General features: G+C 40.1%; 3 protein-coding genes across 3 annotated transcripts; 1 reads left to right on the forward strand and 2 right to left on the reverse strand.

Moving 5' to 3' along the window:
• Positions 1 to 6,292: 6,292 nt before the first annotated feature.
• On the forward strand, positions 6,293 to 11,369 carry BDBG_00213 (uncharacterized protein). The gene is made up of 5 exons (XM_031719787.1): positions 6,293 to 6,691; positions 6,784 to 6,945; positions 7,146 to 7,215; positions 7,274 to 8,377; positions 8,443 to 11,369. Exons 1-5 carry the CDS (start codon positions 6,562 to 6,564, stop codon positions 9,401 to 9,403), a joined length of 2,427 nt encoding a protein of 808 aa, XP_031575675.1. The 5' UTR covers positions 6,293 to 6,561; the 3' UTR covers positions 9,404 to 11,369.
• BDBG_00214 (uncharacterized protein) lies at positions 10,923 to 11,219 on the reverse strand (the record flags this gene model as incomplete). Its single annotated transcript, XM_031719788.1, has 1 exon — positions 10,923 to 11,219. The coding sequence occupies one exon, from the start codon at positions 11,217 to 11,219 to the stop codon at positions 10,923 to 10,925; it is 297 nt and encodes a 98-aa protein (XP_031575676.1).
• A 791-nt stretch (positions 11,370 to 12,160) lies between the features above and the next one.
• On the reverse strand, positions 12,161 to 15,600 carry BDBG_00215 (acyl-CoA dehydrogenase). Its single transcript, XM_002628923.2, has 4 exons — positions 14,628 to 15,600; positions 14,300 to 14,550; positions 13,601 to 14,208; positions 12,161 to 13,519 (listed from the first exon to the last, which is right to left on the reverse strand). Exons 1-4 carry the CDS (start codon positions 14,958 to 14,960, stop codon positions 13,389 to 13,391), a joined length of 1,323 nt encoding a protein of 440 aa, XP_002628969.1. The 5' UTR covers positions 14,961 to 15,600; the 3' UTR covers positions 12,161 to 13,388.
• Positions 15,601 to 15,602: the final 2 nt, after the last annotated feature.

The raw sequence follows: 15,602 nt of genomic DNA on the forward strand, positions 1-15,602 counted from the left end.
CTTTGTAAGAGATATCTGATCACATATATAGATAATCAGTCTTCAAGACTCTGCTGCAACTATGTGTACTCTGATGTTCAGCTTCTCTGAAGTCTGTGTATTTCTGACAGTCTTTATATCAAATGCAATAATTGTCTGTATCACAGATATAATACTCTCTGCTTCTTTAAAGAAAGAAATTGATAGTTGTGAGAGAATTGAGTGTCATAAGTGTTGATAATATAAATATAAGTTTTCTTTATTTTTTCTTTGTTAATCTCTAAATTGCATTCACAGTTCTGTTTATTTTCTTGTTTTTTAGCTTTAATAAGAACATGTTTTCTTCTTTTCTTGTATACATCACAGACTGTTCATCTCAGTAGAAACTTATTATCTTATAGACTAGAGTTTATAAATGACAGTGTTAATGTCTTTATTATAATCAGGTTCTTAGTAAAGATCATATTATTCTGACTTATCAGAATTCATGACATGAAAGTCATGTCTCAGCTTCTGCAGATGTCTTATCTGCTCAGATAATTTCTAAGTGAACTCATTCATCTTGTCAGAATACTCTTATCACTGAATCTTGAATCAGAGCTTGTAATCTCACTTCTCTGAGTTAATAATCTCTTTGACCTAGTATTCTCTTTCACTCTCTAGTACTTTATGAATAGAGTGATGAGTCACAGAATTCTCTTCTGAGAATTTCTTGTATTCACAGAGTAAAGAGACATGAAAAATATTGTACATCTGTAACTTAGATAACAGTTTTAATCTGTAGAACTGCAGACTAACTTTCTTCATAATCTTATAAGACTCTGTCTATAAGAGATTCAGCTTCTTGCTAGATCTCTGTGTGATGATGTTTTCTAGACTCAGTCAGACTCTATCATCTTTCTTGAAACTCTTTACAATATACTTGAAGTCATAGTATCTCTTCTGATACTCTTGAGTCTTTCTCAAGAATTTACAGACTTTCTTCTGAATCTTCTGAATTCTCTCAGCCTGTTCACAGACATCATCACACTCTATAGTATACTCTCACAGGTTTATCAAGATTATTCACAGATAAGTCTCAGTGAGTATTTCAAAGAGAGTTTTATCTGTACTGACATACTTTGAGTTATTATATATAAACTCTGTAAGTGATAATCAATACACTCAGTTATTCTGATTGTAATTAATAAAGCACTATAGATACTGTTTTAATATACTTATCAGATGTTCTATCTGATCATCTGTCTATTGATAAAAAGTCATGCTTAGATCTCATGAGATCTTCAGTATAGTTATCAGATCAGATCAGAACTCTTCTATGAAAATTAATTCTCTGTCTGAGACAATGTTCACAGATAACTCATGTAATCAGATTATATCACAGATGAAGATGTGAGTTAAATTCTTTGACTTCAAGTTCTTACAGGTGAGTATAAAGTGTGTTATCTTGATAAAGTGATTCACTATCATCAGCACACTGTCAAAGCAGGCATCATATATGTTCTTGCTTTCAGAGAGACTTATAAGAGTATTCATTTCTAGCTGTTTTTAAAGTTTCTGCAGAATGAATAGAGAAGTAAGTTCTTCATATAATCTGAACTGCACTATCTACAAACTCTGATAAATAGTATAAGAATTCACTATCTTCTTCATAAGTTCTCATATCTTTGATCAGAAGTATTTTCTTATAAGTAACTCATGAGTTCTAGTGTCTGTAAAATAACCTGCTAGAGAAGAGTCATGATACCTTTTAATAAGTTCTATATATAGAAACTTATTCACAGACATATAAATTCAGTTCTCTCTTTATAAGAGATTATTTAAGTCTCTTCAACTCTTTGTTTCTGCAGAATTGATCTCTGCTGTAAGCAGTTTCTGAATATATTAAGTATATTCATTCTTCAGTTGCAGTTCAGACAATCTGAATAGAAGATCTTATAAAGACTTATACTCTGTTTTCTCTTACATCAGATCTTTCATAGTGCTTCTCAAAGCCTGCAAACTCTTCAGATTATAGATACTCTCTTCAAGAATTCTCACAGAGATCTTCAGAGTATTAACTCTCAGTGTTATAGAGAGTAGTTGTACAGACTTCTTCTCTCTCTCTTTTCTCTTCTCTTACAGAGAATTGAGAGACTCTTCAGTCAATCTCTTTATAACACTCAGTTCAAGCATTCTGTAAAGCTTTTCTGTCTTCTCTAGTTTCTCTGTATCTGTCACTCTGATCTTCTTAATATAGTCTGGCCTGTGAGAGAGTTCATCTGCTGAGTTCTTAGTTCTCTTAATATATTCTATCTTGAATCAGAACTCACTTAGTCTCTGAGCTCAGTAAATCTACTATTATGAGAGTTTCTTAATTGAAGTAAACTGTTATAAGCTGTTATAATCAGTTTTAATAGTAATCACTGTTGCAAGGCTCTTGAAGTAGTAATATTAGTAGTAGAAGAATTTCACTATTATAAGAAGCTTCTGATTATAAATACTATAGTTAATCTCTGTGAGTTGTATCTTTCATGAGAAAAAGACCACTGAAACTCAGTTCTCATTTAACTGTAGTTATAAGACTATTTCTGAAATTATAAAGAAGAAGACATCTGTCTTCAATCTGATTAAGAGTAAGAGATTAAAGTGAAACAGCATCACTGTATTTATAAATATCTATTTTAATCTTGTAAAGACTCTGTGAGCTTCTGAGATAAGAAAGTTCTTATAATTCTCTCTTCTTAACAATCTTTTTATTCTTTATTCACAGAATGACTTCTTCTTATTTTCATTCTTCAGCATGTCTGTAAGAATCAAGAAGATTCTTATGAATATAAAGATAAATCATCTATAGAAATTCACAAAGCTCAGAAAGATCTGAATCTTATGAATACTAGTTAGCTTCAGTTATGATAAAATAGTCTCAATCTGTGAAGATTTCATCTGAATATCATCTGCAGTGATTATATATTCTAGGAAATTAATTCAGTAGACACTGAAGTTGCACTTTGTGAGCTTAATATACAGTTCTGTCTCATCTAAGATCTTTAACACACTTTATATATACTCAGTGTGTTCTTTCTTTTTCATAGAGTACACTATCACATTATTCAGATATATTATTATGAAGACATTCAGATATATATGAAGTGTTTTATTGATAAAAGACTGAAATACTGTGAGAACATTAGTCAGACTAAAAGATATCACTAGATATTTAAACAGTTTTAGTATAGTTTTAAAGACAGTCTTTTATTCATTCTCAGACTGTATTCATAGTTATATATATACATTAATCACATTCAGTTATATGAATATAATAGCTCTTATAAGACAGTTAATCACATTCTTAATCAGAGATAGAGAATAGCAGCTCTTTATTATCTTGAAGTTCAGGTTATAATAATCTACACATAATCTAAGATCTTCATTCTTCTTCTTTATGAATATTACAGAGACTCTCACAGAGGTCTGTAAAGATCAGATAAAGTCATTCTTCAGATTCTTCTTCACATAGGTTTACAAGATCTCTATCTCATGATGAGAGAGTTTATAGATTGATTCTCAGAAGAGTTTCTACTCTTCTATTAAATCTATTATCAGATTCTTCTCATAATAAGAAGAAAGCTCAGCTGTCTTAGCTGAGCTAAACATCTCTGTGAGATCTCAGTATTTCTCTAATATCTGAAGCTCAGTTTCTATGACTGTGAGATTCTCAGACACTTACAAAGTCATTATATAGATAAGCTTGTCTTCTCTAATTAACTCTGCAGTATTAACTGCTTCTATCTCTGTGAGTAAGTCTGTTAACTCTGATCAGAAGTATAAACCTGACTCATAGATAGCTATATATGAATTGTGTCTTTGAAGTCATGCAAGTCTTAAATACATGTTATCTATAATATCTGTGATAATCACAGTTTCTGTAAATCTTCTTCAGATTTCAGAGAGATCTTGTAATTCAAAGATAACTTTTATAAGTCTCTCAGTTCTCAGATCTGAGTTCTCATACTCTGCTTATTATAAGAGCAGGTTCTCAGTCTTCATCTTTCAGCTCATTCACTCTGTGAGCTTTAGAGACATTACAGTGATCTGAGATCCTGAGTTTATCAATGCTTTTCATACTTGTGAAGCAGCAGTACTGCAGTGCAGTCTCTTCTCATAAGTAAGTATTTTTATTAAAGAAGTAACAGATTCAGGTGTTAACTTTAAGACTCTTAAGAAGGCTGTTACTGACTCTGTCTGTGACTTCTCAAATTTCTATTTTAATTTATCTGAACAGTTTGTGTAGAGATGTTCTGATTTAAAACAGATAAAACAGAGTTTCTTTTTCTTAATCTCTCTATTATACACTCTGTTCATAGAAGCTTATAAAGCTCTCTCTCTCTACTCAGCAGTCAGATATGAATCTCTCTGTATCTTATTATCTTTTTCTAATAAATCTGTTCTCTGTTGTTCTGACTCTTACAGAGTCAGTTGATAATTCACTCTTTATAGATCTATGACTCTCACAGTGATCTGTAAGTAATGAATGAGAGTTATCAGTTTCTTCAGAGTCAAGAACTTAGAGTCTTACTTAATAAGCTTATTCTGCATGTCTTTATTCAGTCTCTTTATAAATATTATTATTCAGGTCTTGTTTCAGAGCTCTGTTTTCACAGATCTTAATTTATATTATAATTTCATAAAGCACTGTGAGTAATCTTTATCAGATTTCTCATCTCATTTTCTAATATTGATAATTACAGCTCAGATGTTCTCTGTTCAGCTTGTAGAGTCTCTTAACTTATTCTCTAAATAGATCTTAAGAACAGATTATCAGAATCTCTTATAATTATTCTCTAAATAATTCAGCCAGTTCTTGACTTCAGTGTAATAGAGGTCTGTCATTATATAGATAACAGCTTCTTCATCTTCTATGTCACACAGCTGAGCTTGTAAGTCAATTTTAAATACAAACTTGTAAAAGCTTTTATAGATTGTGATTCAATAGATGATCTTAAGTAATTATAACTTGAGAAAGTTTCTTTTCAGTTCATAGATGTCTCTGAAGATCATGTCTAGAGACTCAGTTCAAGAGTGTTTACAGATAGTAAGCATTTCTTATAGAAAAATAGCTTAATCTCATAGAAGATGCTCAAGAATGTTCTTCACTGAGATTGATTTATTCATGAGTTCAGAGAGTTTCTCTGTCTGAGATGCAGAGAATGATATCTTATAAGTGATTGATAAGTTCTCTGAGACTTCTTCTATAAGAGTTATTTATAATTCAGATGACTGTTTCTGAGTGTCTGCAGTAGAGTTTATAGAGATTAAAGTATATGAGTTTCTAGTTCTTTTAGTTATAATAGACAGTTGCTGACTGACTGAGCTTGAAATGTAAGAATAAGTGCTTACAGACAATTATTCAGGTGTTTGCAGCTTGATATGATATGTACTGTTAACTACTAGAAGTATTCACAGTAGAAAGATAAATATAGAGATTAAATATATAATAGTATTCAAGCTGAGTTATGAATAGTATTTGTGAACTTCAGTCTATATAGTTATGTGTAGTCAAGGGCCGCTAGCCCTATTGATTACACAAGAGATAGGAATAGAGGTAAAGAATTCGTGAGAAGCAGGATTTCTTACATTTACAGACTCTGAAAATTCAGTAGCTTATATTATTTTAACTACTTCAGTAGTCTGTACAGCTTATTAACTCATTTATACAGTCTATCAATTCATTTATTCAGTCTGTTAATTTACTTACATAATTTGTTAACTTAGTTCTGTAACTCTATCTTACTTTTAACAGACTTTAGTTTTAATAGTTTATTAACTCATCTATAGACTATATCTCTCTTTTATAAATCAATCAAGATGAACTCTTATGAAAACCTGACTTTGAAAATATATCTATTTACAGATAATTATTCAGAGAGAGCTGAGCAGTTTAATAATATTATTTTCTTTAATAATAGATTAATAAGTTATAGTGAATTTGTTATTAGATTTTAGCAAAAGCTGAATGTCTGTGCACAGGAGTTCAATTAGCTAAAATACAGTAAAAAATAAGCTTAAATTGACCGCATGTAATTTTGACCATCTCTTTAGAGAGTTGGTATTTTTTCAAGATTCATATGCTCATAGCTTATACTGGAATATGTAGTAAATATATACAATCTTTGCCACTTTCCCATTAATGGAAGATTGGTCCATTCGGAATCATTTCTACGGGCCGGCGTTGGACTGTATGGTTCGTACCGTATATCTGTAAATATGTTCGGTAATAGCGTGAATAATATACACATAAAAAGCACTGGTGGTTGTGTTTAGTACGTGTAAAGATACATATGGTACAAAACCATACACCCGGTGTTCGGCCCCTTCTGTTGCCCGTGCTATTGCGTGCAAATGACTTCGCATCAAAATTGTTGTCACCTCAACCAACACAACATCGCTTGAACACTTCCCATCCGATACTTTGCTTGAACACCGAGTATAACGTTGATGCCTTAATTTTCGTACAGTGTGAACAATCTACGTCGTGCTCATCGAGCCTATGCCAAGCATCCAGGGAGCTTCCATTTCTAACGCGACGCGTGGGCCGCCTAAATGGAGGAAGGCTCAACCATTTTGACGATGGAAAGTGGGACGCCGGACGATTCTTCCCAGGTCAAGCCCCGTGTCTGGAGATGCTTAAACTGCCAATTAAAACATATCCGCTGTGATGGGGCCCTGCCAGGTGAGAAATACCTCTCCGACCATTGAATAGAACTTTAATTGGGACCAAGTCGTCGAATGCTGACATTCTGTTCTATATTATTGCTGGTGAAGTTTGCAGTACATGTTTGCAGAAGGATCGAACATGCCAATACCCCCAATTTTCTGCACCCGCTGCGAAACCCAATGTTCGCCAGCTGGCCTCTAAAAAAAGAGCTTTCAGCGCCTGTCTCGTATGTAGAGCTGCGAAAAGGAAATGCTCCGGAGAAACACCTGGTAAGCTTTTTGCCTTTGTTTTCTGGTAAATTACAGGCCTGGCCACCTAGCCTATCCGGATATAAATCATCATGTATTTCGAATCATCATGTATTTCGGGGGGGGGAAAAAAGAATAAAAAAAAAAAGAAAAGAAAAGAAAAGAAAAGAAAATTTCCTTATTCGGGGAAGCTTGCTCGATATGATTACTGATTCAAACAGTATGTGGACCGTGCCGAAAACGAGGTCTCGAGGCAAATTGTGAATATGATTCTACTACATCCTTGCAACGGTAATAATATTCATTCTCGTGAAGTCATTGCATATTTAAGCACTAAGACATGAATTAGAAAGCGTCCAGAACCACATCGTGCATCTTATCCAGAATCTCCTTCAGATGAACGCCCATCCAAACAGCCCCGGATGTCTCTCCCGACAGTTCTTAAGGAGACTAATGGAATCCAAAAGCAACAGGTACAGCCACGGCTACGCCGACGCGAAAGTCCCAGCTTCCAGCTCCTGGGAGCAATTTCTGAGACACCACCTGAAACAGACAAGTCCCACGAGGGCGATGATGAGGGATCGTTCATTCAAGGTGATGAAAGCCTGGAAAGCCCACGGGGCTTTCAACCGCCTATATCTCCCCTTGCAGGACCATCTGCCACACAAGCCCCAGATATCTCCTCTGTAGGTCAAGAATCTGGTGATTCCGATGGATCTGAAGAAGTTGATGGCAGAGAACCATACTCGGATTCCTCTGACAACGAAACGGAAGTGGATGATCCCGACCTCTTTCTTCCGGGAGTCCGGCAAGCTGTTTTCCAGAGAACTGGTGTCGCAAAACCAGGAAGTACACTTGAGTCTGATCGAGAGCTAAAGCGATTAACCAAAGTTACAAATCGGAAGACAAAATTATCAACATTGTCAACAAATTCGACGAATCTTAGATTTCCTCACCGTATTGTTGCCAATAAGTTAGTCTCTGCCTATCTTTCACGGGAGTTTGTGAATTTGCCATTATTTCATCGAAACACTTTCACCCACCGGTATGAGAAGCTGTGGAGGAATATTGAACTGTGGGACTCAGAAACAGAAGTTTCTCATGAGGATTGTTTGTTTATTGGTCTTCTTTTCGGAGTGTTCGCCATTGCAGCCCTGTTATGCAATCCAGGCCACCTTGAGGATGCTGAACAGTACTTCGCGCGCGCACAAAACCTTGTATTTCTGAATGGAATAGAAAAAGGAGGTATTCTAAACATTCAGGCCTATCTAGTTCTAGCCCAGTACCTTATTGCAGACAATAACCTACCAGTTGCCTGGAAGTTTGTGGGACTAGCCATTCGTGCAGCGCAGTCCCTGCATCTGCATCTTGTTACTGGAAGCCACCACTTGGCTCTGAGGGACAACCAAGAATTATCAAGACGAGTTTGGCATTGCTCACTGATGCTAGAACGGTATGACACAAATAACTTTCTCTACGCATTTTCAAACATAAATTTGCTAAAGCTCTTTCATATAGCATTATCGCCATGAAGATGGGCATTTCAACTCTAACGAAACATTCTTTTGAAACCCCTCTCCCCGTCCCAGGAGACAATGACTATATCGACCACCTCTCAACCAATGAACCCGCGGACCGGAATCCGACAATTGACCGCCCCTCAATCATCGAATTCTTTAACAACTCAGCGCGCCTCTACGACCGATACAGTGACCTCATCACCATCCAAGAGGAACTCCGACTAACCGAACATTGTAGCGCACGCAAGAAACTTGAGGTTTTTGATCCCTCACCACTCATAGCTGTCGATCAGTCCCTCGCCAACTGGCAATCAGGGTTGCCACCTTTTCTACACCCAAATACAGACGTTAACTCAATAAAGAACCTCCTAGCAATGCGTCAGCATAAAATTCTCCGCATCCGCTACCTCCACATGCGTCTCCTCCTGTGGCGCCCGCTATTGGCCATAGTTGCAGCTGCCTCCCCGGACATTGACGCGCGCTCAAGAATGCAAGAAGCAACCTCACAGCGACCCTTGACTCACATAATCGCGCATGAAAGTGCTGTAAAATGTGTCCTCGCCGCAGCGGAGATAATCAATATCATCGACGAAGCCGAGAGGAGCCGCGGTACAGATATCACAAATGAATACGACGCCCTCTCCATCCCGGCAATTTGGGAGACTACGGGATATGTGTTTGCGTGTGCACAAGTTTTTATTGCAGCCCGTAGGTGCCCCAGGGGTGTAATTGATGACCTTGGAGGGATGCAAATGATTAGGGAAGGGGCATGGACAAGTATTGAGTTGATGAGGAAGTACTCACTCATTTGGCCCAGGGCCAACGCGTGCTTGAAAGCATTGGAGAAGTTGGATATTCTTTTCACACCTGGAAGGGATGAGTGTAGAGGTGGACCGCGTGATGGCGGGTTAAGTGACTTGTCGTGGTTGGAATGCCTGCCGATTGACCTACAAGTCTAATAATGACTATACTAGGTTGGGGTGACATTATCTGATTGGCTTCGGTAATTGGATGGTTAACTGGATGTTCATGACCCTGTTTGGCAAAGATGGCGCCAAAACTCTCGTGGCGGTGTGGGTGTTTGGAAAGAATTGCATGCCCCTATTAACACAACCTCGACACCACTTCCATTTCGTGCTTTCTCCTTTGGACACCAACACCTAATTGGTCGATTCCTGAATTTATTTGACTTGGAAATGTTAATAATCAGAAAAATTTTGCTTCGTGTGTTTTGTGTCTCTTGGCCCATGCTTCTTCACATTTTGCGCCTTTCCTACTCCCACCCCCTTCCCGAATTATCTTTTCTCTCCTTACCCTTATGCAGGTTTAATAATACTTTCGGACTTTTTTTTTATCATTCCCCTTTCGCCCCGATCCCAGAATCTCCTTCGGCACAGTTGCCTCCCTTAAAAGACGACAATGGCACACAATTCATTCCGGCGGTGGCCGCAAATGTCAACCGATCCATTTCCCAAGTAGAATGCAGACGAGTCCGAGTCGGACCGAGTCACCCACCCACCAAGTCGAGTCCAAGTCGGGCCATGACAACACGAGATGAAACCCGAATCGAGTTCTGGACGAGCCGAGTGCATCACAAGTCGAGCCGAATCAAGACGAGTCGGGGTCTTGGCGGACCAAGTCCGAGTCAACTCGGGAAAAACTCGGACTCGTCTGTACTCGATCCCCAAGTATTGGAGGGAAGCAAAATTTCAGGTATCTAACAGTACAGTACCAAGGACATTTATCCGGTGCAAAGATGAAAGCATTGTAGCTCTCATTTGCAGGGGTGATCATTCGCAAGATTAAATGAAAAGAAAAACAAGAAAAGAAAGGAAAAAAAGAGTAATACACAAAAGAAAGACCATGCAGTACCTCAATGTGAAATGCAACGCCGGGGAATCCACCTATATATGCAAATATGCAAAAGGAACCGCTTGTAAAAGAGCAAAAATGCATGTCTAGAATGCGGAAAGAAATATACACAATGAAGGAGAAACAATAGAAAAAAAAAGTTAGATATTTTTACATTACACTTCCCATATCACATACATACCGTTCACTCCACAGCCGCAACTACCTTGCTTCTTCCCCTCTCAACACTAAACTAAATCGACATCACGCTCACCACGACGCAAACAACCATTCCCAGAAAACTACCGCGTATCTCCTTATCGAGCGACAAGAATCCACTTCCCGCCGTGCGGAACAGAGATGATGACAATGTCTTCCGGTGTAGACGGGCGAGATGACCCGGCGCTGGGACCCAGTGGGTGAATTGGCGAAGATGGTTTATCATGATGATGATGATTATTATTATTATTATTATTATTATTATTATTACTATTATTGGGTTTGCTAAGGGATAGCTTTTGAAGCTGTTGTTGCTGTTGTTGCTGTGGCTGAGGGGTATGCTTGATTTCTAATGCAAGGTGGAGGGGCGTCTCTCGGTATAATTGAGGTAGATGTTTATTGCGTTTCTCAATTGTTCACATCGTGGCTGTGCTGTGGTGGTATTGTATGGCTACTACTACCTTTGGACGATATTTGTGGCCGAAGTATTTGTGAGGATGGGAGAGGATATTGGTTTCGCTTTTGTTCTTTGTGTTGGTTTCCGTGGTGGCCGTATACCCTCCGCACGCCAGAGACGGTGATTGAACTGAATATCCTCTTGCTGGAAGGGTTGAGTATCCGAGGTCTTTGAGGTGTTGATTCTTTTGTTTCCCACAGCTCATACCCAGTAGGGTGGTGTTCAAGATTATTGACCCGCTCGGGCATGTTTCTGAATGTATGTACAGTACAAAACCCATGGCAGCATCGACATTAACAACGACAAAAAACACAGACTATCTAGAATATATGTATACCTTCAAACCCATTTGCCAGGTTACTGAACGCAGCGGCATTCTTCATGTAGAACACATCTCTCCTGCACATCCTAGATTAAGGCTGGGAAGAGATGAAAGTGGTGTAGAAGAACTGAAACGATCAACAAGGACACACTTGCTCCAACGAGCTTCTGTTGCATATTTGAAGTTATCTCTTTGCCATGTCTCCGTGCTAAGAAGAGGCAGATTGCAACTAGGATGAGAGTGTTAAGAGGGAGTGGGTGATAACAGTATCCCACACAAAAAAGAGCAAACAGAGGGGTAACTAGTTATATCAACCAATTAATCTATGCATTCGACAAGAGATATTGATCATCAACTCGGTTACAAAGTAACTGTTGTCTATAGATAGCAGCACTCAGTGTGATGTCGATGCAGCCTTATTAGTTGCGGCTTTAGCCCGGACTTACATCCATACATTCATGAATCACAGACCCTGCTGCTACAAGTGGGTGTCTCCCCCACGGTAATGAGCAAAATGAGTTCTATGATAGAGTAGTGAGGCTATTTGCCACGGAGGAAGCGTGGCTGAATGTACTCTGTAGGGGTTATATTTGACTCCTAATCTGATGAATCTCAGCCATGGGGTGGCAATTATTATACTTGAAAATCCTAACTCTGGAGCTCAGCTTCTTTCACTTTGCATCTTCTCTCATCTGTCTACTCCTCTTCTCTTATCATCAGCAGAACTGCAGCACTGTCTCAGCAGATATTAGACTGATAGTATTATATCTGTTCTAGTAGTAACTTCTTTCTGACAGCAGTATATCTCAAATAGAATGAAGATTAACTTGAGAATGAGAAGAATAGACAATATTATATATATTTGATTGAGACTTGAAATAACTGAAAGAAATATCATTTTTCTATTTATATAACAAACAGATTTGATATTATTAATATTATTACTTGATTTATTGCTATTTTTATCATTTTCATTATCGCTATTATACATATCTTGATCTTGTTAATCTGAGTGAATATAGCAGACTTTACTTTTAGATAGATTTTGTATAGCAATTCTTGTTATGAAAAGTAGAGATATCAGAAAATCAGTGAACTTGTACAATTGATCTCTCAGATTGTAACTATGACTTGGCATTTTTTCTGCTGTGCGAAGTGTATGGATGTCGGGATGGTCCCGTCTAACTTCGTACTGCCGATCCAATACCCCCAAGTCAGCCTCCAAAGGAAATGTCTCTGATGAAAATGAAGCAAGGGGCAAAGAGGAAGCCTGCGAGAATTAACTCATTCTGAATATTGTCATCCAGAGTGGTGAATGGATAGGGAAGAGGGGTACTATCTAGAGAAGCTTTCGCTTGATTGCGAAGAAACAATCGCTCCTGGCCGCCATACAGTTGAACCGCGTCGATTAGGATGTCACTTGGTAGGGCAGCGAATGTTGAAGTTGGGCTTTGATTTTGCGGTCCGGGAGGATGAGATATCCCAGAGCAATGGCTGGCAAAACCAATAACGCTGGCACATTTGATATCCTGAATCATAGCTACAAAAGCATTGTGCGACCCTCGCAGCCTTGAAGCTGGGACTCCTCTAATGGACTTCGTGGACAGGGAGCTATGGCTTCTGACCAAGTGTGGTTGGATACGGCCTTGGAAACGCCCACGATTGTGGCGCAGTTCAGCTAAAGTTTTGGCAAAATGCTCTTATGCGATCCGTCATCCATATAATCCGCGCTCGCGCTGAATTTGGGTCCAGCCGCCATCAGGATGGCATGAAGAGGGTTTCAGATGTTAGCCTCTCAACGAGTGAGAGGTGCCATGCTGCTCCAGCTCATCCCACGGTCCATTACGGGACTTTGTTTTCTGGAAATACCGGTATAAAGTCAAAAGGAAATTAGGAATCGGTTAAGAGACAGGTACGACGTTATACCACATCCGATTCGTTTCTAGAATAAAATTGCAGGCAAACACCAATAAATGCTCCCCTCCCCCGACATATTCAAAAGCTAGCTTGTACCATCGTGGAAGGCCATGATGTTAAAGCATAGCATACAGAAACATATACACTTGCACTGCACTCTCACACTGCCTCACACACCTCATATTTTCGCCCGTTCGAGCTTTTGCTCCTGAGCCTTGAAAACTTTGACAAGCTGCCGCACGGACAAGTCGAGCAACACATCCTCTGAACCGCCAGGAATACGGACACCAGGAACCTCACGATATATCCCTAAAAAGGGCAAGCAAAATGTCAGACCGGCAAGCCGTGACTAAAACGAAAATATAAGAACAAAGGGAGAAAGAAACTTACGTTCAGCAACCTCCCCCTGTCCAGTTCTCGTCAACCCATTGCCACCGAACAGGAGCACTGCGACCTGCGCGCACTCGTTAAGCACCATACCAGCCTTCGCCTTAGCCAGTGCCGTCAGGCCTCCAAGCCTGAAATCACCTTCATCCTTAGACATATTATTCACCTGGTACAGGAATTGCTCAGTCCACGCCCACAAACTCTCCAGCTCCGCGCCAGCCTTTGCAAGCCGGTGTCGAACCACAGGCTGATCCATCAAAGTCTTTCCGAATGCCTGGCGCTTGAGACAATATTCGAACGCAGCGCTGAGAGCCACGCGTGCCTGGCGCACTACACCCACGACGATGGTGAGACGCTCGTGGTTGAAGTTGGTCATGATATATTTCATGCCCAAGCCTTCTTCGCCGACGAGGTTCTCGACTGGAACCTTGACATCGTCGAGCTCGATGAAGGTAGTTCCACCGGCAGCTTGGCCGGTGACAGATAATCGGCGCATGGTTACACCGGGTTGGTTTTTCAGTGGGACAATCACGAGGGACAGGCCGCTTGCGCCTGGTCCGCCCGTCCTCACGGCCATGGTGGTGTAGTCTGCCCAGATTGCGTTTGTGATCCTGAATAAGGTGCATGTTAGTCTTCTCATAAGCCAATATCTATCCCAAGGCAGTCGGTATATTTCTTTTGGTATGTCATGGTCTCGCATACCATTTCTTAGTCCCGTTAATGATGTAGTGTTTTCCATCGGCCGTTTTGTTAGCCGTGGTGGTAATATTGGCAACATCGCTTCCGGCATCCGGTTCTGTGATTGCAATACATGATCGCTTCTTGCAAGTCAAGAGTTCGGGGAGAAACCGTTCATGGAGCTCAGGGCTACCAAATTTGATCACCGGTGGGACGCCATATGCCATGCCGGCACACAGGGAAGTCGGGGGCCCGCTTAATCCCGATCGGTTCATCTACAGAGTTCAAAATCAGTAAACAGCGTTCTTCTAGGAGAGATGTAACCACAGTTTCTAGAATATTAAACCCCCACCTCATCCAAGTAGATCCCAGTATATAATAAATCCCAATCCTCCACTTTAACCCCCAGAATATCATGGATACCGAGCTTCTTTAACCAGGCCACCGGTAGAGGGGATGCAAGGTTGGGAAGCAGCATATTGTGTTGAGCGAACGTATGCCAAACATGCTCTGGAACTGTGCCCTCCCGCTCCCACTCGAAGGCATGGGAGATCAAATTCTCCCACAGGAATGCGCGACATGCTTTCTGGAATCTGCGATGGCCTTCGGTATAATATGGGGAGGGAAACCCGCAGAGGTATGGGGGCTCTGAGAACGGGATTGGGTTGGGTGAGTTGGTAGCCATGACTACGGACAAGGCTTAGTGAACAGATATTATGCTATATATTCTCAGGTTCACTGTTTGAAAGTAAGTTTAAGTCCCCAGGTTGGTTAAATCGTAGGCCCGTGTGGGGAGAGCTGCGCTTTTAAAAGATCATTGCCGGCTGCTGGTCCTGGCGGGCGGCGGGGGCAAGAAGACGAGAGACGGCGCTAGATCCCTGGTCCCGAGGAACCGTTAGCGCTCTCAGAGCTCAATCCGGGGATGGGGAAGACAGCTGGTGCAGTCATATTCATTATAATTGTGCTGATATTTAGCCGCTGGTGGCTCCGCTCCGCAACTACCTCGGGATTGACCTCGGGATACACTTTTGCAGGCCGTTGAAGCCCAGAAGAACGCGGAGTCCAGGAGTGCAGTCGCTATTGCCTGTCCGGGTTAGCGTCGTTCGGCCCATCCCACATGCCGAAAGCCGAGAGCTTTCCATATCTCTGGACAACATCAAATCATTAGTTATCTTCACATACAATCAATGAGATGCTCATTGATTATGCCTTGGTAATTTCTTGATAGCTTTAACTGGCCATACGCAAATGAAGTTTTGCCAAGGCCAAGCACAATTTGCGGAATCATCCCTGCAGATACTCTTCCTGACCTTAGCTGTCCAAGCCA

Source organism: Blastomyces gilchristii (assembly GCF_000003855.2).
Source record: "Blastomyces gilchristii SLH14081 genomic scaffold supercont1.1, whole genome shotgun sequence".
Taxonomy (NCBI): domain Eukaryota; kingdom Fungi; phylum Ascomycota; class Eurotiomycetes; order Onygenales; family Ajellomycetaceae; genus Blastomyces; species Blastomyces gilchristii.